Source organism: Dipodomys merriami, unplaced genomic scaffold, assembly GCF_024711535.1.
Source record: "Dipodomys merriami isolate MVZ:Mamm:240054 unplaced genomic scaffold, mDipMer1.0.p SCAF_174, whole genome shotgun sequence".
Taxonomy (NCBI): domain Eukaryota; kingdom Metazoa; phylum Chordata; class Mammalia; order Rodentia; family Heteromyidae; genus Dipodomys; species Dipodomys merriami.
Genome location: NW_027203093.1, coordinates 1,113,591 through 1,139,682, shown reverse-complemented (window position 1 = coordinate 1,139,682; position 26,092 = coordinate 1,113,591). Strand labels below are relative to the sequence as shown.

The 26,092-nt window shown below is 63.9% G+C and overlaps 1 protein-coding gene across 4 annotated transcripts in view; it reads right to left on the bottom strand.

The window, feature by feature from the left end:
• The window catches only part of LOC138829579 (adhesion G protein-coupled receptor B1), an 80,977-nt gene that overhangs the window by 6,807 nt on the left and 48,078 nt on the right, over positions 1-26,092 (bottom strand). For all 4 annotated transcript variants that reach the window (XM_070025942.1, XM_070025940.1, XM_070025943.1 and 1 more), the window contains exons 18-26: positions 25,861-26,005; positions 20,229-20,332; positions 14,431-14,533; positions 13,665-13,815; positions 13,092-13,161; positions 12,165-12,231; positions 10,148-10,233; positions 2,991-3,162; positions 1,301-1,396 (exon numbers count right to left, since the gene is read on the bottom strand). In XM_070025942.1, the coding sequence (XP_069882043.1) occupies positions 1,301-1,396; positions 2,991-3,162; positions 10,148-10,233; positions 12,165-12,231; positions 13,092-13,161; positions 13,665-13,815; positions 14,431-14,533; positions 20,229-20,332; positions 25,861-26,005 (994 nt within the window). The remainder of the gene's footprint in view (positions 1-1,300; positions 1,397-2,990; positions 3,163-10,147; positions 10,234-12,164; positions 12,232-13,091; positions 13,162-13,664; positions 13,816-14,430; positions 14,534-20,228; positions 20,333-25,860; positions 26,006-26,092) is intronic.

Here is a 26,092-nt window from a genome sequence, read left to right as displayed (position 1 = left end):
CTCACGAGGCCACACCCCCACGTATTCACACAATCTCTTGAGAGCTTGCATGTGCTGGACGTGTGGGGCGTGACTCCCCGTGGCCTTTCACGGTGTGCATGTGTACCCGGGTGTCTGCATGTTCATGGTGTGTGTGTGTGTATACTGCACCTTCAAAGGTGAGTGCATGTTCATAGTGTGTGTTCATGGTGTGTGCATGTGTATCTGTGGCTTCACAGGTGAGTGTCTGCATGTTCGAAGTGTGTAAGTGTGTGTACCCATGCCTTCATGGGTGTCTGCACATTCACAGTATGCATGTGTATCCCCACCTTCACAGTGAACGTCTGCAGGTTCATGGTGTATGTGTGTACCTGTGCCATCACAGGTGTCTGCATGTGTGACATGAATTGTGAGGCATGTGCTGTGGCTTACACATGTGCAAGCTCCTGTTTATGTATATTTGCATGCATGAGTGAATTGCATGTGTTTGTGTGAACACACACATGTCCTCTGAGGCCGGTGGAGTGGCTGGCGTCCAGCCATCCTGCTGCAGCAGGGCTGCTGGCTGCCAGGAGGGCTCAGGCAGAGCCCTGGTCCCCACCACAGCTCGGGACAGCAGTAGAGAGTGGAGACAGGCAAAGGTGGGGAGCAGCAGTGCTCCTCACACGGGGGGAGGGGGGCAGTGCTCCCCACACTGTGAGCTCATCTAGAGACCTAGCGCCTCACCACAGGGTCCTTCCCTGCAAAGGCAGGAGTCAAGCTGTCTCCCTGAGGTCAGAGGTTAGGCTGGAGAAATGTCAGCGACAGGGAAGCTGTGTGCTCAAGAGTATCCTATACCCCAATACCTGTTTCCTTCTAGACAGAGATGCTGAGGTCCAGGGAAGAGCCTGAGGCCACTCCTCAGGGCAGAGCTAGGACAAGGCTGGGGGCGGGGGAGGACCCGCACCCCTCCTGAGTCTCCAGGCATGTGAACCAGGGTGGAAGCAGCCCTCTAGTGAGGGGTGGGGAAGGTCCGGTGAGTGGACTGTCTGGACTGCAGGGCCCAGGGCCACTGGGCAGGGTGTGGCAAGTCACACAGGAGCCCGGTGCCAGGGTGACCTGGGGTGAGGCCCGGGGTGGGGCGGCCCCGTGCAGCCGGGCGCAGGCACGGCCCCGTCCACACTCACCATCTCGGCCCACACCAGCCCTACACCTGGCCCAGGGGTTTCACCTTGGCAAGACTCAGTTTCTGCAACTGTAAACCAGGTCTAATCCAGGCTCAGGGAGAATGTGGAGGCCCCGCCGGGCAGCAGGGTGCCTACTCCCCAGCCCCCAGTCCTACCATGAGCTGGGCATGGCCGTTCTGGAAGGAGCCACCTGAGTCCCCGTTGCCTTCCTCCTGGCGGTCCACCACGCGGCACTTCACAGCGTCCTGGACCTGGGGAGGGCGGGGGCGTCAGTGGGCCCTGCAGGGGGAAGCACCCCACACTGGCCGCAAGAAGTGCCACCCATGGCTCAGGGGAGGGGAGAAGGGTCAGTGACACGGCCACTCGGGTTCTGGGCTTTCCTGAGAACCCATCAGGACCAACTGCACCCCAGCGTCCCCAGCATTCTTTGGCATGTCCCTGGGGATGACATGTCCAGTTAAGGGACATCACTTCCCAGGGACACGGCCGTGGGGAGGGGCTGGGGCCGGCCATTCAGCCAGGACGGGGATTGTCAACAGGAGGCGGAGACCAGATATCCAGAGGGGTCTTCACAGGAGGAAGGACAGGGGAGCAGCGGTCACCCCAGGCCCAGTGCTAGGGCCCACAGTGAGTGACTCCCAGGGGCTGCGGAGACTGTGGGGCCTCTTGGCCTCCCCCCCCTCTGGATTTCCTGACCATGACGCTGCTCGCAAGTCCCACTCTGGGAGCCAGGCTACCGCGGGGCCACTCTTCCCTGTCAAGGTCATCCGTCTGACCTGCTGCTCCTGCGCTCCTCTGCGGGCCTCTGGACTCCGCCGTCCAGCTCTTCTAGAACTCTCTCTCCAGTCTCTATCTGGGGGTGGAAGGTGCCCCCTCCAGGGGAGTTCCCGAGCCCTTTCTCTCCCCAGGATGTTTCTGGTTCTTTTCTGGAGGCTACCCAGTTCTGTTTCGGGAGGCCAGGGAGGGGGCAGAGGCAGGAGTGTGGCCTCTGGACAGACGGGCAGCTGAAAGTGTGGTGGGGCCAGCCTGAGCCTCTGCCGGGGCCCGGCTCAGTGCTGCGGAGACGGCCGAGTGCCGCGGGGCCAAGGTGGCTGCGGCCACCGTGTCTCCTGGGATGGCGGGAGAGGCCCAAGAGCTCCCGCTCCCTCCTGCCTGCAGTATGCCTCCCGGTGGGCTCAGTGGCCGTCCCTGCTCCCACCTTTCAACCCCAACGGCAGCCCCGTGAGCACGTGAAGAGCTGTGGGCTCTGCCACAGGGGCACTGTGTGGCTGGGCCTCGGGAACTTCAGGCTCTCTTCCTCCCTGGGAGCAGGCCCCGGCAGGGGCGGACCCAGGCGCCCAGCTCCCTGACCTGCAGAGGACGGGAGCACAGGAGGATGGGGCGACGCTGCCGGACTCCCAACATCCCTGCCTCCTGCAGCTGAGGCCACCGGCTGTTTTGCCCATGAACCTCTGAAAACTCCCACAGCAGGGTTCTAGGAAGTTCCAGGAAGAAAGGGAGTGAAGCCCCTCTGCCCTCAGCATCCTAACTGGCTGCTAGGGGAGTCACAGTCCCCCAGTGCACCCATCTCTGAGGTCCAGACACATCTCCCTCATTACTGCCCCTTAACTCCCTCATTACTGCTGGCCTTCGGGACAGTTTGGTGAGAACCCAATATTGACATTTTCTGGAAAGCTCCAGAAACTTCCAGAAGCACCTGCCCTGGGCCTCCTGCTCCACAAACCTCATGAAGATGGGGCTGTCTGCCCCATGAGTGCTGGAAGATGCCCTGACCATGCACCCGGCCGGTTGTCTGCGGGAGGCCAGCGGCGCCTCCTCCCACCCCCGTGGGGTGCTCGCGCCCACCTCTCTCCGCAAGATGCAGTGCACCATCACAATGACGAAGCCCTCCAGAGAGTCGAAGACGGCGAAGAGGATCTGGAAGAGGGCGGAGCGGCGGTCGGTGACCGCCAGCACAGCAGACATCCAGGTCAGCGCCAGCAGCGGCAGTACCACGCAGGAGCTCCACAGGGAGGCCCTGGGGACGGAGCGCGTCAGCTGCGGGCACCCCCCGCCCCACGGCTCCTCCTGCCTAGCTCTGCCCTCCCCCTTCCCGAGACCCTCCCTCCATCCCAGACCTGGGGGCTGCAGCAGAGATCGGCAGTGCCCGTGGACTCAGGGGCTCAGGAGGGTAGACCTCCTGACTATCTAGAAACAGGACAGGGATGTGGACTGGAAGGGGATGGGATCCTGGGAGCTGGGTGGGGCGCCGAGACCCCTTGGTTCCAGCCTCCAGGGCTCAGGTCCCACATGGCAGGGCAAGATGGCCAAAGGAGGAGGCATGCTGGCCAGGCCACAGCGGGAGAGCGAGGAATGTGGAGAAAGGGAGGGGCAGAAAGCTGAGGGGAGACAGGACAGACAGTGGACGGGACAGCTGGACAAAGCCAGGGGGTGAGAGGAGGCCAACACAGACAGAAACACAGCGGACAGGCGTTTCCTCCTCTCCGGGAACCCCCCTTCCCGGGCCTCCAGTGCCCTATCAGTCACCTGTGGGTCCACCCTGGGTGTCCCTACCCCTCAGGCAGCCCCTCACTCCCCCTGCCCAGCTACACACCTGCTGCCAGATGGGCACGTTGGGCGCAGGTGCTCAGGAAATGTGCCCTGGTCCTGACTCAACACCACCATGGCTGTCAGAGGCCTCCTTCATTGGAGAACCACCCCCCAGCCCCTGCCGGGTCCCCAGGGGTCAGCACCACTTATTCCTCTCATGGTCACCCCTCTGTCCCCTCCAAAGAGGTGGAGGCGCAAACAGCTCTGTCTGATATCACCCACGCTGGCCCCACCTCTTGAGGAGCTGGGGTGGCAGGTGTGGTGCCCGCTTGCCCTCATCTCCTGACCTCAGTGGTCAGCACAGCCCGCCTAGCTGTCCCCTCACCTTGACCCCAGCCCAGCCAGCCCGGCTTTGGTCCTGTTCCGGTGACCCTGCCCTGGTGATCTGCTGGTCTCGGCTGCAGTGTCCCCACCCAACTCAGCTGCGGCTGCCTCCCTGGCTCCACCCAGCCAAGGCCTCCTGGGTCTCAGACTCAGCCCTGCAGGTTCCCTGCCATTGAGGCTGGGTGGGTGGGGCAGTGGCCTGAAGAGCTGCGGTGGGCACAGGGGCTCACAAAGCCCATCACCACCTTTGACCAACGCCCCTCTCGGCCTCCGCCTCCCCACCGGGCCAGCGGGCCCCACATCCCCTTGCTTTACTTGGGAAGCAGACGTTCTTTGAGCTATGGCCCTCACTCCCTCCTGGCTGCCCCTGCGTCTTCTCTGACTCCCAACAGGGGCCGGGTGTGCGGCTGACATCTTCAGACTGGCAGCTGGCCTGCGGCCGGGGGGTGGGGGGGTCTGTCAATGACTTCCCCAAGTGCACTGCTTCCACAGCAGGGCTGTGTGGGGTGCAGGCAAGCACAGAAAGATCTGGAAAGGTGCACAGCAGCCCGACATGAAAGGAGCCAAGAGCTGCTGAAGGAAGGTTGGGGTGGGGGTCCGGGTCACTGCCCCCACTGCTCATGTGTGTGTGCAGGAGCTCCACACACCCTGCTCAGGGGGGTCCAGCCCCCAGCCCCCTGACTTCCTGGGGCAGAGGGTCATGGGGGCTCTAGGAGCAGCTGCAATGCTTGCTGGGCCCACACCCATGTCCTACAGGGAACCCTGGACTCAAGCCCAGCGGGGAGCAGGCATGGAGGGGCCAGCGCCCAGGATGCCATTACTCTGACTTGAACATTTGCAAGTCACATACACAGTGCCTTATCCACATGCACACGCTCACACACATGCACACACCATCACTCACACCCATGCCCCATGCTCACACTTGCCCACTTGAGTTCTCAAAATACTCTCCATGCATGTACTCTCCACGTGTGGACTCTGTACATGCCGAGTCTCCCACCTCTGCCCCTGACCACACATGCACACACCTGCATGCAGTCAGGTGTACACACTGCATGCTTGCACTCACATAGGCTCACTACTCACACATGCACACACTGCACGCAGCCAGTCATTTACACACACTGCAAGCTTGCTCTCACACAGGCTCACTGCCCACACATGCACACACTGCAAGCTTGCTCTCACACAGGCTCACTGCCCACACATGCACACACCTGCACGCAGTCACGTGCACAGTGCATGGTTGTACTCACACAGGCTCACTGCCCACACATGCACACACCTGCACGTAGTCACATGCACACACCTGCACGCAGCCAGTCACATGCACACGCTGCACGCTTGCTCTCACACAGGCTCACTGTTCACACATGCACAGTCACATGCACACACTGCAAGCTTGCACTCACACAGGCTCACTGCCCACACATGCACACACCTGCACACAGTCAGGTGCACATACTACATGCTTGTACTCACACAGGCTCACTGCCCACACATGCACATACCTGCATGCAGTCACGTGTACACACTGCATGCTTGCACTCACACAGGCTCACTGCTCACACATGCATACACCTGCACGCAGCCAGTCACATGCACACAGTGCATGGTTGCACTCACACAGGCTCACTGCCCACACATGCACACGCCTGCACGCAGCCAGTCAAGTGTACACGCTGCACGCACACTTGCACTCACACAGGCTCACTCAGCTCCAGAACTCCCTCTCACACACACTTGCTGGGGGCACTGCTCCTTGGCAGGCTGAGTGCAGGGGAGGGCGCTCAGGGTGCAGTGCACAGACCTGCCCACCCCCACTTGTGTCAAGTGCCTCCCTCAGCCTGGCACTCAGAGGACAGGAGCCGGGGGGCAGAGGACAGGGTGCTGCCCACCAACCCTGAGGGGAATGGCAGAAATGAAAGCAAATAAAGAAAAAACATAAAACAAAGAAGTCTGACTTTGGAGAGTGCGGACTTGCAGGGCTGCCTGGTGGGGGTGGGTGGGCACTAGTGAGGCATTCCTGGTAGCGTGGGAGGGAGGTGGCGTGGGACACGCTCAGCACTCGGGAGTGGGCGCGCAGGCGGCCGACTGTAAGTGAAATCAAAAGGCTGAAGCGAAAGCAAACAGGGCAACAGAAAAGAGCAAAACCAGCTAGGCGGTTGCAGCTCTCGGCCAGCTGAGGGACCCGGTCTAGGGTGCGGGGCGCACGTGGACAGGGGACCCAGGGCCGGAAGGCAAGGCAGACAGCCTGAGCTGCAGGTGCCGGTGTCTGGCTGACTGCAGCTCTCACACGTACACTGAGCAGCAGGCCCCCAAAGAAGCTCATACCACCGCTTCGTCCTGTGCAGCTTTATCTGTGTGGCCACCCTATGAGGACAGGCCCCGCTGCCAGCGCTGTGAAGGGCTCATCAGAAGGGGAGCCCTTCCGCCTTCATCTGACCTGGGCAGCACCTCCCGCAGATGTAACTGCGAGGTGCACGTACGCATGACCAGTGGGCCTGTCTGTGCCAGGAGGGTAGCTACCAGCCCAGAGCGTCCACAGGTGAGCTCCTGCACACCCTCCACCCGCTAGTCACACTCCTAAACCTCAGTTTACCCAGCTGGAAGACGGAAACAGAAAACAGAATGTGTCTCGATGGTTACTCTAAGAGCAGGGCACAAAGATGGGCTGGGGAGTGCTCAGCCCACCACAGCCTTGACAGCTAGAGCGGCTGCAGTCTGTGGGCTGTGTGGCGTGGGTCCCAAACGTGGAGCGCTGTGGTCTCTTTGGAGTGTGTCCAAGGTCCTGCAGTGGTGTGGGAGGGGGGCAGGTGTCCCGCAGTGTGTGTGTGTGTGTGTGTGGCAGGTGTCCCGCAGTGTGTGTGTGTGGCAGGTGTCCCGCAGTGTGTGTGTGTGTGTGTGTGTGGCAGGTGTCCCGCAGTGTGTGTGTGTGGCAGGTGTCCCGCAGTGTGTGGGGTGTGTATGTGGCAGGTGTCCCGCAGTGTGTGTGTGTGTGTGTATGTGGCAGGTGTCCCGCAGTGTGTGTGTGTGTGTGGCAGGTGTCCCGCAGTGTGTGTGTATGTGGCAGGTGTCCCGCAGTGTGTGTGTGTGTGTGGCAGGTGTCCTGCAGTGTGTGGGGTGTGTGTGTGGCAGGTGTCCCGCAGTGTGTGTGTGTGTGTGGCAGGTGTCCCGCAGTGTGTGTATGTGGCAGGTGTCCCGCAGTGTGTGTGTGTGTGGCAGGTGTCCCGCAGTGTGTGTGTGTGTGTGTGTGTGGCAGGTGTCCCACAGTGTGTGGGGTGTGTGTGTGTGGCAGGTGTCCTGCAGTGTGGGGTGTGTGTGTGTGGCAGGTGTCCTGCAGTGTGGGGTGTGTGTGTGTGTATGTGGCAGGTGTCCTGCAGTGTGGGGTGTGTGTGTGGCAGGTGTCCTGCAGTGTGGGGTGTGTGTGTGTGGCAGGTGTCCTGCAGTGGTGTGAGAGGGGGACAGGTGTCCCGCAGTGTGTGTGTGGCAGGTGTCCCGCAGAGTGTTTGTGTATGTGGTAGGTGTCCCGCAGTGTGTGTGTGTGTGTGTATGTGTGTGGAAGGTGTCCCACAGTGAGTGTGTGTGTGATGGGTGTCCCCCAGTGTGTGTGTGTGTGGGGTCCCGCAGTGTGTGTGTGGCAGGTGTCCCGCAGTGTGTGTGTGTGTGGGTATCCCGCAGTGTGTGGGGGAGGGGGTATCCCACAGTGTGTGTGTGTGACAGGTGTCCCACAGTGTGTGTGACAGGTACCCCGCAGTGTGTGTGTGGGGTCCCACAGTGTGTGTGTGTGGGGTCCCGCAGTGTGTGTGGGGGTCCTGCAGTGTGTGTGTGGGGTCCCGCAGTGTGTGTGGGGTCCCGCAGTGTGTGTGGGGGTCCCGCAGTGTGTGTGTGTGGGGTCCCGCAGTGTGTGGGGTCCCGCAGTGTGTGGGGTCCCGCAGTGTGTGTGGGGTCCCGCAGTGTGTGTGTGTGGGGTCCCGCAGTGTGTGTGTGGGGGTCCCGCAGTGTGTGGGGGTCCCGCAGTGTGTGTGTGGGGTCCCGCAGTGTGTGGGGGGGTCCCGCAGTGTGTGTGGGGTCCCGCAGTGTGTGTGGGGTCCCGCAGTGTGTGTGGGGTCCCGCAGTGTGTGTGTGGGGTCCCGCAGTGTGTGTGGGGGGTCCCGCAGTGTGTGTGTGGGGTCCCGCAGTGTGTGTGTGTGGGGTCCCGCAGTGTGTGTGTGGGGTCCCGCAGTGTGTGTGTGGGTCCCGCAGTGTGTGTGTGGGGTCCCGCAGTGTGTGTGTGTGGGGTCCTGCAGTGTGTGTGTGGGGTCCCGCAGTGTGTGTGGGGTCCCGCAGTGTGTGTGGGGTCCCGCAGTGTGTGTGGGGTCCCGCAGTGTGTGTGTGGGGTCCCGCAGTGTGTGGGGGTCCCGCAGTGTGTGGGGGTCCCGCAGTGTGTGTAGGGTCCCGCAGTGTGTGTGGGGTCCCGCAGTGTGTGTGTGGGGTCCCGCAGTGTGTGTGTGGGGTCCCGCAGTGTGTGTGGGGTCCCGCAGTGTGTGTGGGGTCCCGCAGTGTGTGTGGGGTCCCGCAGTGTGTGTGGGGTCCCGCAGTGTGTGTGGGGTCCCGCAGTGTGTGTGGGGGGTCCTGCAGTGTGTGTGTGGGGTCCCGCAGTGTGTGTGTGGGGTCCTGCAGTGTGTGTGTGGGGTCCCGCAGTGTGTGTGTGGGTCCCGCAGTGTGTGTGTGGGGTCCCACAGTGTGTGTGTGTGGGGTCCCGCAGTGTGTGTGGGGTCCTGCAGTGTGTGTGTGGGGTCCCGCAGTGTGTGTGGGGTCCCGCAGTGTGTGTGGGGTCCCGCAGTGTGTGGGGGGTCCCGCAGTGTGTGTGGGGGGTCCTGCAGTGTGTGTGTGGGGTCCCGCAGTGTGTGTGTGTGGGGTCCTGCAGTGTGTGTGTGGGGTCCCGCAGTGTGTGTGTGGGTCCCGCAGTGTGTGTGTGGGGTCCCACAGTGTGTGTGTGTGGGGTCCCGCAGTGTGTGTGGGGTCCTGCAGTGTGTGTGTGGGGTCCCGCAGTGTGTGGGGGTCCCGCAGTGTGTGGGGGTCCCGCAGTGTGTGTAGGGTCCTGCAGTGTGTGTGGGGTCCTGCAGTGTGTGTGGGGTCCCGCAGTGTGTGTGGGTCCCGCAGTGTGTGTGTGGGGTCCCACAGTGTGTGTGTGTGGGGTCCCGCAGTGTGTGTGGGGGGTCCTGCAGTGTGTGTGTGGGGTCCCGCAGTGTGTGTGTGTGGGGTCCCGCAGTGTGTGTGTGTGGGGTCCTGCTGTGTGTGTGTGGTCCCACAGTGTGTGTAGGGTCCCGCAGTGTGTGTGGGGTCCTGCAGTGTGGGTGGTAGGAAGGCCCGCAGAAGGCTGCTCCATCTTGCGCCTCACAGACCAGGATTGAGGGCAGGGAATGAGGGCCGGGCCTCCGCCGCAGAGATGCTGAGCTCCGAGCCCAGAACCTCCCCACACCTGCTGCATAGGGTCCCAGGACAGGACCCAGCAGCACCAGGGGGAGTTCTGCTGCCTCTGCTCACGGGAGAGAGCAGGAGGGGCCAGGAAGAGACAGAGACAGAGACACCAAGCAACACTGGCACAGAGGGGGGGCAGGGGAGGACCCCACGCAGATACCAGCAGAAGGACAGAGACAGAGCGGGCAGGGGAGGAAGAGGGCTTGGAGGGGGTGGGGCTTCCGCCCAGCCTCCTGCAACCCTACTGGTGCCAGGGCCATTCTGTTCTCCTGGCCAGGCACCGCGTTGGTGCCCAAGGGCCCCTCCCCTGCTCAGACTGTCCTCCACAGAAACCCATGGTGAGCAGCAGGGGGCCCCTGGCCAAACTGAGCCCGTGAGCAACAGCACCTCTAGTCTGGGGATCTCACAGACCCCCTCCCCCGCCCCCATAACAACAGACAGAGAAGCAGAGGCAGCGCGTGAGGCGGGCCTGGCTGCGTCTCCGTCTCTGAGGGACCTCAGCCCTTCAGGGTCAGAGGGGGTGGCGGGGCCTCTGCAGCGCAGCGGCGGGGCTCAGCGCGGGCGGGCGGGAGCTGGGACTTCCCAGCTCATGGTGGCGAGGTGCCAGGGCAGCCCGGGCCTACCCTGCCCGCTCCTTCAGCTTCTTGTCCGTGATGCCATCTTTGGACACGAGCTTGTTGAAGACCAGGATCCCGATGACCATGTTCACCTGCCGGGCAGAGGCGGGCATGGGCCAGGTGCCCAGCAGCTAGCTGCAGCCACGCCCCGGTGCCTGGTAGAGCACCAAGGTCACTCCAGCGCTGCCACCAGGAAGACCCACGGCTGGCCAGTGAGGAGCCACAGCAAGTGGCACCCCTGCCCGGCCTCCCCCCTGCCCGGCCTCCCCGCTGCCCCGCCTCCCCGCTGCCCCACCTTTCCCCTGCCCGGCCTCCCCCCTGCCCCACCTTTCCCCTGCTCCACCCCTGCCTCAGCCTCAGGTGACTCCGCCACGCCGCCCAGGGCTAAGGATGTCCTCAGCTCAAGACAGGAGCTGGGGCTGTGCCCCACGAGCCAACTCTGAACCCTGGGGACCCCGAGTGTCTTTCCCAGGGCATCTGCTTGCTCCTCACCTCCAGGCAAAGAACTGCAGGCCCCTGGGTTCACACTACAGAAAGGGTGACTCGGCCCTAGTCCCAAGCCGGGCCCCTGGGGTTCGAGGTAGGGGGCCTAGAACTCCAGAGTCCACACACACGTCCATGGGTCTGCCTGCTAGGGTGTGGCCCAGCTGACTAACTGCTGAGGAGGAAAGGGTGGGCGGTCCTGGTCCCCACTACCAGTCAGCAGCAGGCTCCACACAGCCCCGTCCTGGAGGGACGGCCGCCGTGGGGGCAGGGGTGAGGCCCAGCACAGACAGAGCTCCAACCTAGTCGGCCACACACCCCTTCCAGCCTCCACCCTTAAATGACACCAGGCCCCACAGAGGCACTGCCAGGTGCTGGGTGTCCTGGCCTCATCCATCTGGGCAACTCTGAGGAGTAAGGAACAGGGTCCACCCCATGGATGCTGCCAACTGCCTCTGTCCACTGCCTTAGACTCCACTCACATCCTGCAGGCCAGCCGCCCAGGGCCTCATGTCCACCATGTCCAGCCTGTGCTGAGCTCCTACTGTAACGGGTGGAGCAAGCTAGAGCAGAACCCTTCTCAGCTGGGTCTGCAGTCCTGGGGCTCCCTGTCTGTCCACAGTCCTGGGGCTCCCTGTCTGTCCACAGTCCTGGGGCTCCCTGTCTGTCCACGGTCCTGGGGCTCTCTGTCTGTCCACAGTCCTGGGGCTTCCTGTCTGTCCACAGTCCTGGGGCTCCCTGTTTGTCCATGGTCCTGGGGCTCTCTGTCTGTCCACGGTCCTGGGGCTCCCTGTCTGTCCACGGTCCTGGGGCTCCCTGTCTGTCCACGGTCCTGGGGCTCCCTGTCTGTCCACGGTCCTGGGGCTCCCTGTCTGTCCACGGTCCTGGGGCTCCCTGTCTGTCCACGGTCCTGGGGCTCCTGTCTGTCCACGGTCCTGGGGCTCCCTGTCTGTCCACGGTCCTGGGGCTCTCTGTCTGTCCACGGTCCTGGGGCTCCCTGTCTGTCCACGGTCCTGGGGCTCCCTGTCTGTCCACGGTCCTGGGGCTCCCTGTCTGTCCACGGTCCTGGGGCTCCCTGTCTGTCCACGGTCCTGGGGCTCCCTGCCGCCCCGGGGCAGGTATGGGGACTGGGCTCGGTGCCAGGCAGTGAAGAGGTCCATGGCCCTGGGCAGGCTCCCATCCCTGAGACAAGCAGCTCCCGCCCACAGCACGCTGGGGATTGGGGGCTGGGAGTGGATGCCTGTGACCTGGACCTAAGATGCATTCTCCCTTGGCTCCCATTGTTCACCTGTCACCCACCCCATTTCTAATCACCAACCAAGCCTGCACTGTTCAATGATTAGGCGAACTGTGCTCATTCAGAGCCAATTCCCCGCCCTACCCCAGCAGCCTGCCATGTGGTCAGAGGGGCTGGGAGCAGGCCCCTCTGTGACCCCCACACCCCGGGGTGGGGCCCCAAGCAATGTCTCCGCCAGGGTAGCCCAGAGGCAGGCGAGCCGAGGGGCAGGAGTGGGGAGGGAGGGGGCGGGCAGGCCAGTACCAGCACGACGGCGGCAGCAGGTCCCACGAAGGCATAGAGCAGTCCCCCCTCCAGCGAGAGCCAGCAGCTGCGGAAGAGACTGCAGGTCAGTGCTGTTCCCAGGCAGAGATGTGTGGGAAGGTCAGGGGCTGGGGACCGGGGAGGGCGCGTGGTGCACATGGTTCTCGGGAGCCTCCACTTACAGATGAGAAACGGGCCCAGCACTGGGGACAGGCCCGCTCAGAACCCCCATCTCCCCTCCAGAGGCTCGCACTCGTTCCTGACCTGGCATCAGGGGTCCCTTAGCCTCAGCTCCGGGCTATGCGCTCACACGCTGGCTGGCCTGGTGCGGGCCAGTCCCCGCTCCCACTCCCTGGACCGCTGGCAGCCGTGGGGTCACTCGGTGTGTTGCAGGGTCTCCACCGGGATCCTGGCCCATCGCCATGCCCATAGCCATGCCCCCACTCTGCTCCCTCTCCTGCATCCCCACAGGTCTCTGTTCCTTCCCAGCCCCGTCCTGAGCACATGGTCTTCCCGCTCTACCACAAGGCCCAGACTCCTTTAGGGTAGCCCCAAGTGCTTTGGTTGGCTCTCAAGGCCCCAGGACCTGGCCCAGGCATCAGCACTGCTGTCTGTGGAACCTGCAGTGCGGGTCCTGGGAGTGGGGGTGTCTGCTGTGTCTGACTGTTCTGGGGCCTCCTCTTCGCCACGCTTGCATACGGAGGGCAACCCCCCGATCCCCCAGTTGGATGGGTCCACACCATCTTACCCCACCTGTAGACTAGGCAGAGGCTGGCCAGCTGGGTGCAAGGGCTCACCTCTGGGCCCTGGGAGCAGTGTAGACACGGCCAGCCAGCCAGGGGAGGCCTGGCCAGCCCACACACCTTGCGGGCTACAGGAGGCGTGGGACGCCATGTGGCTGTCCTGTACCCCACCTGCCCAACTCACTAGTTCATGGTGCTGTAGCCTTTGGCCTTGGTGAATCCCACGGAGATGGCCACCACCAGCGCAGGGAGCCCTGAAGAAGGACCAGAAGGAGGGACATCAACCCCACCCCCAATCTACCCCTGACCCCGTCACCTCCACCTGTGGGGGGAGGGGGAGGAAGGAGGCTGTGAGTTCTCCCCTCCCCACCGCCCCCCGCACCGGTGGACAAGGGGGGAAAGGCTGTGCCTTTGATGTCCCCGACAGACAGGGACACCCAGTGCCAGAGCTGGGCAGAGGACAAAGACGGGACAATGAGGAGAATGAGATGCCCGGTTATCAAGGAAACGAAAAGGCCAAATCCACATAAAACAGGCATTGTGTTCATTCAGCGTAAGCATGAACAGGACAGGCAGACACCACTGGACGGCTCGTCCAGTCAGCATGGCCTGACTGCCACGCGTGCCCGGCAGGCCTAGGAAGGGGCAGGAAGCACCGGCAGGACGGGGACAAGGACGGGGGCGCCGGGGCGCTCAGCATGCCGCCACCCCTGCGCCCACCCTGCCACCCGCCCTCTCCCTGGCCACCCCCGCTCACCCCAGCCCAGGCAGAGGAAGCGCTTGCGGACGAGCCGGCTCCGGAGGCGGCCGGTGACAGCCATGTAGGACTGCCAGGCCTCGGTGAGCACCCAGCAGAAGGAGGACAGGAAGAAGAAGTGCAGGAAGGCCGCCACCAGCGTGCACACCACCTGGACAGCGGGCGTCCAAGAAGGCTGGGCAGGTGCCCTCTGGCCCTGGCCAGCCCCCCAGGAGCAGCCTAGGGCCAGGCCCTCAGCTGGTGGGGAGCGAGACCCAAGCTCCCGCAGTGGGGGTGCCAGGTGGATGTGGGGGCTGAAGCTGCCAGTCAGGGCATGTGAGATCTATGAACTGCCACGAACACACAGCCCTGCTTCTCCAGCTCCTACCAAGTGGCAGCCCAGGGCTCCCTCAGAAGCCCCAGTTCAAGCCCCCACGTTGGGCAGGCAGTGACGTGGAAGCCGAGAGGGCATGTCCACGCCAAGGCCTCACAGCCTGTCACAGACAAGCTGACAGTGCTGCAAACGGAGGTCCTGAGGCAGACCTCCTCCTCTCTCTCCCCTGTGGTACCTCCAACCCCACCCATCAAGGCAGCCCCTTGAGGAAGCAGAGGCCCCTCCCCCAGGCTGGGCCAGCCAAGGACCGTCTAGGGACCACAGGACAGGTACAGAGGTGCAAGCGGAGGGGCCCCACCAGGAACTGCCAGGCACCACGCCGCCCAGGGTGGGAGCCCTGCGGGGGCGCCCTCCCCCACCTAAGATGAGGCAGGCAGTCTGCGGGCAGCCTACCTTGTTGCGGGTCTGGGTCTGCCCGATGAGGATGAGGGCGTTGGAGGAGATGATGGACAAGCAGAAGTTGATGAGGATGACAGAGCGCTCGGAGCGGATGTACCTGCGGAGAGCACGCGACCTGAGCCTGGCACCCCACGGGGCCTCATCCACAACAGGGGCCAGGGATGTGTGTCATTCTCCAGGCCCAGATCTGCCCTTTCTCCCAACCATCATGCCACCTCCGTTATCGATGCTACCACCACCACCACCTCCACCACCACCACCTCCATCACCACCACCTCCACCATCAGCAACTCCACCACCACCACCACCATCCACTCCCTCCATCACCACCACCACCATCACCTCCACCATCAGCAACTCCACCACCACCACCTCCACCACCACCACATCCACCACCACCACATCCACCACCACCACCAGCAACTCCACCACCACCACCTCTATCACCACCATCACCACCACCTCCAGCATCAGCAACTCCACCACCACCATCCACCATCGGCAACTCCACCATCACTACCACCTCCACCACCACCACCTCCATCATCAGCAACTCTACCACCACCAACTCCATCACCACCTCTACCACCATCACCTCCATCACCACCACATCAACTACCACCACCTCCATCACCACCACCTCCACCACCACCACCTCCACCACCACCACCTCCAGCATCAGCAACTCCACCACCACCACCATCATCATCAACAACTCCACCACCACCATCCACCATCAGCAATTCCACCACCACCACCACCATCACTACCACCTCCACCACCACCACCACCTCCATCATCAGCAACTCCACCACCACCACCTCCACCACCACCACCTCCATCAGCACTACCTCTATCACCACCAGCTGCACCACCATCCACCATCAGCAACTCCACCACCACCACCTCCAACATCAGCAACTCCACCACCACCACCCACCATTGGCAACTCCACCACCACCACCACCATCACTACCACCTCCACCACTACCACCTCCATCATCAGCAACTCCACCACCACCACCTCCACCATTAGCAACTCCACCACCACCTCCACCACCATCCACCACCACCTCCATCACCACCACCTCCACCACCACCTCCTCCATCACCACCACCTCCATCACCACCACCTCCACCACCACCTCCTCCATCACCACCACCTCCATCACCACCACCACCATCACCTCCATCACCACCACCCACCACCTCCACATCCTCCACCACCTCCACCACCACCACCACTACCTCCACCACCATCACCTCCACCATCAGCAACTCCACCACCACCACCTCCACCACCACCACATCCACCACCACCATCAGCAACTCCACCACCACCACCTCTATCACCACCATCACCACCACCTCCACCATTAGCAACTCCACCACCACCACCACCATCCACCACCACCTCCACCACCACCTCCTCCATCACCACCACCTCCGTCACCACCACCACCATCACCTCCATCACCACCACCCACCACCTCCACATCTTCCACCACCTCCACCACCACCACCACTACCTCCACCACCACCACCTCCACCATCAGCAACTCCACCACCACCACCTCCATCACCACCACCTCCACCACCACCACCTCCAGCATCAGCAACTCCACCACCACCATCCACCATCGGCAACTCCACCATCACTACCACCTCCACCACCACCACCTCCAGCATCAGCAACTCCACCACCACCACCTCCATCACCACCACCTCCACCATCAGCAACTCCACCACCACCACCTCTACCACCATCACCTCCATCGCCACCTCTACCACCATCACCTCCATCACCACCACATCAACCACCACCACCTCCATCACCACCACCTCCACCACCACCACCTCCAGCATCAGCAACTCCACCACCACCACCTCCATCATCAGCAACTCCACCACCACCATCCACCATCAGCAACTCCACCACCACCACCACCACCATCACTACCACCTCCACCACCACCACCACCTCCATCATCAGCAACTCCACCACCACCACCTCCAGCATCAGCAACTCCACCACCACCTCTACCACCATCACCTCCATCACCATCTCTACCACCATCACCTCCATCACCACCTCTACCACCATCACCTCCATCACCACCACATCAACCACCACCACCTCCATCACCACTACCTCCACCATCAGCAACTGCACCACCACCATCCACCATCGGCAACTCCACCACCACCACCACCATCACTACCACCTCCACCACCACCTCAATCATCACCACCTCCACCACCACCTCCACCATCAGCAACTCCACCATCACCACCTCTACCACCATCACCTCCATTACCACCACATCCACCACCACCACCTCGATCACCACCACCTCCATTACCACCACCTCCACCAACACCACCTCCATCACCACCACCTCCATCAGCACTACCTCTATCACCACCAGCTGCACCACCATCCACCATCAGCAACTCCACCACCACCACCTCCAACATCAGCAACTCCACCACCACCACCCACTATTGGCAACTCCACCACCACCACCACCATCACTACCACCTCCACCACTACCACCTCCATCATCAGCAACTCCACCACCACCACCATCCACCACCACCTCCATCACTACCACATCCATCACCACCACTTCTACCACCACCACCTCCACCACCACCACCATCCACCATCAGCAACTCCACCATCACCACCTCTATCACTATCACCTCTATCACCACCACCTCCACCACCACCACCTCCATCACCACCACCACCATCACCACCACCTCCACCACCTCCACCATCAGCAACTCCACCATCACCACCTCTACCACCATCACCTCCATTACCACCACCACCACCTCCACCAACACCACCTCCATCACCACCACCTCCATCACCATCACCTCCACCACCATCCACTATCAGCAACTCCACCACCACCACCTCTATCACCACCACACCCACCATCAGCAACTCCATCACCACCACATCTACTATCAGCAACTCCATCACCACATCTACCACCACTACCCCAGTCACCTACATCTTCACTACCCACCACCTCCATTACCACCAGGGCCACCAGCACCTCTGCCATCTCCACCATCACAAACAACACCATCCACCAGGGCCACCTCCATCACCACCAACTCACCACCACCAGCATCTGTACCACAACCCCAACACCCCATCTCCACCTCCACCATCACCATCTCCATCTCCACCATCACTAACACCACCATCACCTCCACCACAGCCACCACCATCACCACCATCACCACAACCACCAGCACCTGTACCACAACCCCAACACCCCATCTCCACCTCCACCATCACCATCTCCATCACCACACCAATATTACCATCACCTCCCTCATTACCATCACCACAAACACCAACACTACCAGCACAACCATTACCAGCATCACCACAATCACCACCACCTCCACCATCATCACACTGTTACCTGACCCCACCACCACCTCCTCCATCATCACTGTCACACTGTCACCTGACCCCGTACCCACCTCCGCCATCATCACTGTCACACTGTCACCTGACCCCGTACCCACCTCCATCATCATCACTGTCACACTGTCACCTGACCCTGTACCCACCTCCGCCATCATCACTGTCACACTGTCACCTGACCCCGTACCCACCTCCTCCATCATCACTGTCACACTGTCACCTGACCCCGTCACCACCTCCGCCATCATCACTGTCACACTGTCACCTGACCCCATCACCACCTCCACCATCATCACTGTCACACTGTCACCTGACCCCATCACCACCTCCACCATCATCACTGTCACACTGTCACCTGACCCCGTACCCACCACCTCCACCATCATCACTGTCACACTGTCACCTGACCCCGTCACCACCACCTCCACCATCATCACTGTCACACTGTCACCTGACCCCGTACCCACCTCCGCCATCATCACTGTCACACTGTCACCTGACCCCGTACCCACCTCCATCATCATCACTGTCACACTGTCACCTGACCCCGTACCCACCTCCGCCATCATCACTGTCACACTGTCACCTGACCCCGTCACCACCTCCACCATCATCACTGTCACACTGTCACCTGACCCCGTACCCACCTCCATCATCATCACTGTCACACTGTCACCTGACCCCGTACCCACCTCCACCATCATCACTGTCACACTGTCACCTGGCCCCGTCACCACCTCCATCATCATCACTGTCACACTGTCACCTGACCCCGTCACTACCACCTCCGCCATCATCACTGTCACACTGTCACCTGACCCCGTCACCACCTCCACCATCATCACTGTCACACTGTCACCTGACCCCATCACCACCTCCATCATCACTGTCACACTGTCACCTGACCCCACCACCACCTCCTCCATCATCACTGTCACACTGTCACCTGACCCTGTACCCACCTCCGCCATCATCACTGTCACACTGTCACCTGACCCCGTACCCACCTCCTCCATCATCACTGTCACACTGTCACCTGACCCCGTCACCACCTCCATCATCATCACTGTCACACTGTCACCTGACCCCATCACCACCTCCTCCATCATTACTGTCACACTGTCACCTGACCCCATCACCACCTCCATCATCACTGTCACACTGTCACCTGACCCTGTCACCACCTCCACCATCATCACTGTCACACTGTCACCTGACCCCGTCACCACCTCCACCATCATCACTGTCACACTGTCACCTGACCCCATCACCACTACCTCCATCATCACTGTCACACTGTCACCTGACCCCATCACCACCACCTCCACCATCATCACTGTCACCTGATCCCGTCACCACCTCCACCATCATCACTGTCACACTGTCACCCCATCACTAGCTCCACTGTTATCATTGTCCCTGTGACACTGTCACCTGACTCCTGCCACCACCACTGTGGTTCTTGGGAATCCAGAGCCATACAGGTGTAGCAGGGGCCACTGCTGAGCCTCGGAGGCCCGGCCATGGCCCTGAAGAGCTGTGGGAGCCTCAGCAGGCTGACTGTGCTCCCTGTGGGTGCCCCACTTCCTCGGGGGGCTGTGTCAGCACTGTCTGTCCTGTAGCTCTGGGACATCCTGCTGGCCACAGTACTGGTTTAGGGAAGTGCTTTGAAAACCATCAGAGCTGGAGTTCAGAGCCTCTGAGCCCCAACCCCAGGAAGAGAAAGGGCCCCACGGGAGGAGCAGTGGGCAATCTGCCCTTGGATGGGACAGCGACTGCCGGGTCACCAGAAGGGCTGGTCATGTGCCCCTTTCCTACCAGCCCATCGACCTCCTGCTGGCCTCAGGCGGCGACCGATGAAGAGCAGCCACCATCCGGAAGCAGCCAAGCCTCCGCTCAGCCCCTGGGGCGGCGGCCGGCGCCCAGCGACCTTGAGCTCACCCTCCCTGCTCCCAGCTGCTCAGGGGGGCTGGACTGGACACAGGTGGGCCCGGAGACGCCACAGATCTGCATAGAGATGAGGGCCCAGCCCCCTGAGCCTGCAGCTGCCCCTCGCCAGCTCCTACGCACACGTCCCTCACTGCCGCTCTGTGGCCCACACGCCCCAGCAGGCCTGCAGAGGTCGACTGTCCCTGCTGCTCCACACAGCCCGAGGGCGGCGTGAGCAGAGGTTTCAGGCCCAGGCCAGCTCCTGCGTCGGAACGGCGGTCCTGCAGGCTCACGTGTGAGGATGCGCGGGGGCGCAGGCCACCCGGGAGCCGCAGGCGGGCGAGGGGAAGGTGCCTCGTGTGCCCCGAGGCGTGCGGACCTCCCCCGCAGGACCCCCGGCGGCACCCACCTCCACACGGACACGTAGATGATGACCAGCATGAGCAGCGTGAGCGAGGACACACCGCAGCCCACGATCAGCGTCACCGACGGCACGGCGGCCTTCTCCATGGTCTGGAACCAGAAGAGACGCGGGAGTGAGACACCGCCCGCACGTCCATGCCGCGTGGGGGCGGGGGTCCCGGCCAAGGCCACGCGCGTCCCCAGGGTCCTGGCCCTCCCGCCAGCCCGCCAGCCCGGTGCCGCTCGGCTGGGCCGGGCCTGAGGGAGGGTGACCCCCACTCTGCGGTTACAGCCATCCACCCGGTTCCACCTCCTCACAGTCCTGCCGCTTCAGGGAGACGCTGCCACACCCCATCACAGCCGGGCCTGGGCAGGCAGCTCCAGAGTGGACACACAGAGCTCAGGTCCCAGCCAGAGCCTGCCCCCTTCCCCACCGCCAGCCTCTCACCACCCTCTCCCCACTCGCCAGAGCTCTCTTCTTTCCTCCAACTCTGCTCCGGCTGGGGCCAGTATATCCCTGTCGTTGCTGTCCCCTCCTGTGTGGCTCGGAGTCCCCCCCCCAACTTGCTGCAAAGGCCCTGGGGTGGCCTCTTTCCTCCCACCCCCAGCCCTGTTGCTGGAGCTCACTCCTCCACTCCCATGGGGCTGCTGCCTCTGCCGCTCCGGCCTCAGCTCGTCCTGCTTGGCATGGGCCAGGCTGATGCTCCCCCTTTGCCCACCCCGCGTGGGCCAGACTGGCAGGCCCTCCCCTACCTCCTACCTCCCAGCTCCGCCGGAGCTGCCAAGCTCCTCTCAGCTTATGCAAGGATGCGCTCACACGCCGAGCGTGGAGCGCAGAGCAGAGCGCCAGGGCCCAGCCCACAGCACACAGCCCACAGCCCACAGCCGGAGCTTCGGGTGTCCCAGGCCACGGGGAAGCCAGGCTGAGGAGGAAAAGCAGCAGCCTCCTCCCTCCCAGCTGGGTTCCCAGCCGGACGACGGCCTTGGGAAGGGGGCTCAGGCAGCACGCCCCTCAACCCGGTGCTGGTGCCCAGCTGCCCCCTATGTCTGACTCACCGGCCGTCCCCCGAGCAGCCCCCACCCTGCTCAGGAGCCCACCACACAGACGAGGACCCACTCACCCACTCCTCCCAGGAAGATGGTGTCCTGGGGGCCTGTCCTTCCTACAGCCTGCGCCGCCCCTCTGGGCCACCCCAAGATGCAGGCCCCACCCTGCCGGGGCCGCCTGTCCCCCAAGGCCCAGCCCCAGCGGGCACCGCTGTCACTGAGGGTGACGGCAGGGTCCAGGGCAGCGTCCTGGCATGCTGAAGAGTCCCAGGCCACCCAAGGGGACAAGGGTCCTGGAGGCACCCCCGCCGGGGACCCAGCTCCAGCATGGGCCCACACTGGACTCCCACGTGCAGAGCTGGGGGCCGGGGCTGGAACGGGGAGGGGCCGCGGCGGGACCCAGCCAGGGGGAGGGGAGATGGCCTCTGCCCTCCTGAAAACCTCAGTGCCCACCAGCCGGCTCTGGCCCCTGCCCGGTGGCTGCAGCCCAGGGCGGGCACACAGAGGTGACACCACATGCCCCCAACAAAGCGGCACCCCTCCTCTCGGGGTCCCAGCACCTGGGGCTCAGGACCCCATGGGGCACCTCTGTGCTGACCGTCCATCCGCAGAGCCTCTGGCCTTGGCGGGACCTGCCCTCCGAGGGTGGAGAGACGCAGCCTGCCTCCCCTGCCCCTCACCCCTCCAGGACATGGGCGGCCTGAGACGGCCTACCTGCCTGGTGTGGCACAGCCAGACACCTGACCTGCCTACACCCGTACCCGAGCCACAGATACACCTGGCACAAATGCGCCAGGCACCAGCCCAGGGCCCCCGAGCCCAGCCCACGCCTCACACATGCTGGGCAGCAAGGCTCCCGTCTACTCCTCTAGAAGGAGATGATGCTGGAAAGCAGGCAGCCCCTCCCACCCCCGCCCACCGTCCTAGGCCTCTGAGCTCAGCCACAGAGTCACGTGACCAGCCAGAGGGTGGTACCCTCTGTGTGCGCTCCGACGGCAACGTGGCCGGGTGGACACCTGCCAGGTACTGCGCCGCACCGTGGCGGGCCTCTGGGGCCGGATCCTCCACCCTGTGTGCCCTCACCCAGGAGAAACGGAGGCCCACCCTGGGAGGAGGCCGGTGGACAGGGACAGGTTGGGGGCAGCAGATATTCCAAGGCCACGGGCAGGTCGCAGGTGGCCGAGCAAGTGGCTTGTGCTGGTGCCGCGGTTGGCTCCAGTCCCGGTTTCCACAGCCATCTGCCTGTCTGCCCTCGACAGGTCTGGCAGCTCGCACGCCTGTCCACCCGCTGTCATGGATCGCTCCGGACAGTCCCTACCCGGCCCAGCGTGGTGTGGAGGGGACTGGTGGCAGCCTGCAGCTCAGGGTGATCAGAACTCCAACCGGATGGGAAAGGCAAGACCGTAAAGCTAAAGAGCAAGAGACAGACAGTCCCAACTTCCATGGGAAGGAGGCAGAACCTGGCCAGAGCACGGCAGGAGAGCAGCTCCCATGCCAAGCTCAGTGCTGCCCCGGGGCCTTTGCACAGACTATTCCTGCTGCTCAGTACCCTTCTCCTGACCTTCCTGGGAACTCTTCCCTCAGCCAAGAAATTCACTACCTCCTAGAGGACCTCAAAACACCACGAGAGCCAGATTTCAGGCTCTGGGCCCCAGTGCCTGCCCTTGGCCGCTCTCGTCCTGGTCATCTCCCCCCGGCCTTCCCTGTTTGCTGTTGAATTACTGCTGGTTTCTGCTCCTGAACTCCCTACTGAGGTCCTCTGTGGAACTCTGCACGGCCCCGGCCCCTGAGGAGTGACTTCGGCCCTGCCGTCCCCACACCAGCTGAGGACCCAAAATGCTCCACACGCTCCCCGAAACCCCAAGTCCCGGACACAGCCACAGATGAAACCACGGACGTGGCCCAGGCTGCCCGGCGCCGGGCTGAAGACACGCACAGGCGGCCGTCTGACCCGGCCGCGTCCCGGCTGGGCGGGCCGGCCACCTGCGGACAGCCGCACCGACACCGCGCGGATGCCCGGGCGGGCGGGTGGCCCGCGTCAGGCACCCCGCACGCCCGCACGCCCGGCTCTCCCACTCAGGTGTGACTCATGACTCAGAGCAGCTACTCACCTTCCGCAGTCCCGGCCCGCAGCCTCAGCCCACGCCCTGGCGCGGGGCCCTCGGGCACCTCGCCTCCACTGCCATCCCAGGGCCTCGTCTGGGTGGTGGTCCCGGGGAAGACCCCTTGGCGGGCACCGCCGCCTGCCCGCCCACCCAGCCCCTCGCCCGCCTCCCGTGGCCGGGCCTTCCTCTGCTACCATCCCCCGGCCCTCAGGATGGACGGGAGCCCTCCCTCGGCTGGGGCCTTGCCAGTACGGCCTGCTCGGCCTCTCCTGACCCCGAGCCCCACACCTGACTCTCATGTTCTGTCCTCGACAGCTGGTGACTTTGTCACCTCCCTGGATAGCTGGGGTTGGCTGGTGAACTCACGCACATCCCTCAGAACCCTGCTCTGAGTGTGCATGTGCGCTCGCATGCACACGCATGCACACACACGCACACACACTCCCAGGACCCAGCTCTGAGCCTCCCGATGCACACGCTCTCCTGTAAACCCCTCCCAAGGGGAGGAGGCTGCCTGCAGCTCCCCATCCCCCCCTCCTGCAGCCTGGCTACCCCTGGCTTGAGCATCGAGGACGAGCCCAGCCGGGGGCGGTGTAGGGGGCGGTGTAGGGGGCGGCGCGGGGTCTCACTTGAGCCTCCAGGATTCAGAGCTGGGGGTGTCACACAGGTCGGGAGCCTGCTAGGCGGCCGCAGGTCTCATTCGCCCCCAGGGCCAGCACGGTGGGGAGGGAGGGGAAGGGAGCCAGGGCACGGGCGGCCGGTGAGCTGCTGAGTTCCAGGTGGAGGCCGAGCCCCCGGTTCCCCTCCCAGCCCCCTCGGCACTCAGGCCCAGGCTGGACCACACCAGGACCCCACAGCCTAGCTAGACGACCACCCCTTACAGATGAGGGGCCGAGGCTCAGGGGGGCTGGCGGACAGCCTCTGGTTGGAGGCTGGTGTGTGGCTGAGACCTTGACTGTCCTGTGTAGGATTTGGGGCCAGGGTCCCAGCACCCAGCACACAAGCCTCTGTGACCGCCAGCCTGGTACTGGAAGCCCCAGGAGAGCCCTGACCCCCGCCACATGAAGCCGACTCAGCTGCATCTGTCCCTCCCCGAGGAGCAGCCTCCTCTCTCCTGCGGGTAGCTGGCACCCTCGGCTTTGCCTGGAGGCCCCGGGACTGAGCCCACCACTCTCTCCCCAGTGGCATGAGCGCATGACCCGGCCACCACACATTCCGGGACTCGGCCCGTGCCCACAGTGCTCCTCCCGAAAACCTCTGAGACATGGGTCTCCACAGGGGAGAACCAGGCTCAGCGGGGGGAATGCCAGCCGCGGTCACAGTGTATCAGGGACAAGCCTGTATCGCTGGTGCCCATGCTGACTTATTACAGCCTGACCCTGACCTGGGAGAAGGGGACCCGGGACAGAACCTCCATTCTCCCTGTGTGTTTCTGCTCATGCACCCCAAGGAAGAGCTGCCCCTGGGGAGCACAGCCTGGCCCTGTGTGGTCAGTGCGGTCCAGGTCACCTGCAAGGACCCGGGGGGACATGCGGCGGCCTGCTGCCTTCATGTGTGCCATCTACATGCAGCCTCTGGGGTGGGCCCTGAGGAGGCCGGGAAGGTGCAGCCCTGCCCTGCCCACTCACACCAAGCCCTCCAGGCCCCTCCTGGGCCTCAGCTCCCCACCTCCCTCCAAGTTCCATGGCAGTGACTTACAGGCCCCTCTGGCTCTGACCCACCAGCACCTCCAAAAGGGTATGACCTGCTCTCCCCACTCTTCAGAGGAGAGGAGGGAGGGCTGGCCACCCCGAGGCTGGAGCTTCAGCTCTGGGAGGACTCGGCCACAGCACCCCACAGCCAAGGACGGGGTCCTGTGCGGGCTGGCCCTGCCGGCGCCCCAGGCCCGGGCAGAGGCAGGGTGAGCCCCCAGCTGCTGCCCCGCAGGGGCCGGGCCGTCCCGGCCGCCTGTCCTGTCCCATGGGCCAGCCCGGCACCCAGGCCCTGCCGGCTGGCCGCCCTGGATGCGTCACCATGGAAACCGGCAGCCCCCACAAGAATCACAGGAACAAAAAGGAGGCCCCGGAGACAGTGGGGCCCGCCTGGGGACTTGGGCCGGGCCCAGCAGCCTCAGCCACCCCCGGAGCCCTGCCTGGGAACGTGGGGTGGGGGGGTACGGCCACCTCCGCTCACCAAGGCTCCACTGAAGGTGGTGCAGCACCCGGGGCCGGGAGAAGCAGGCAGCGGCTTCCCCGGCCCGGCAGGTGCCCCCAGTGTGGGGGTGCAGCCCGGTGCCTCCCGGCCCGGCCCCGGGGCGCCCCGGCCGCCCCCCACCTTCTCCCCGCAGGGCCTGTGCCTCCAAAGTCCCCGCGCTGCAAGGAGAGGCGGCCATTGCTTCCCGGGGTCCCCCCTCGGCGCGGCGGGCCGGCCTCCCCGCGCCCCCCGCGTCCCCGCGCCCGCCTCCCCCCCCTCAGCCCCCCCTCCCGCCCGGCCCGGTCGGGGTCTCACCGCGTCGGCGCTGAGCTGGGCTAAGATGGCGAAGGTGGAGAGCCGGTCACAGAGGCAGCGCGTCCGGAGGGCGTCGAGGGGCACCGTGCGGCAGCCGCGCCACGACCAGGGCCCGAGCGGCGGCGGGGGCGCGGGGGAGGAGGGTCTGGGCGCGGACACGGGAGACAGCGGCGTCAGCGGCGGGCCCGGCCCCCCGCGCCGCCGCCCCGGCCCGGCCCGCCGCCCGCGCCCG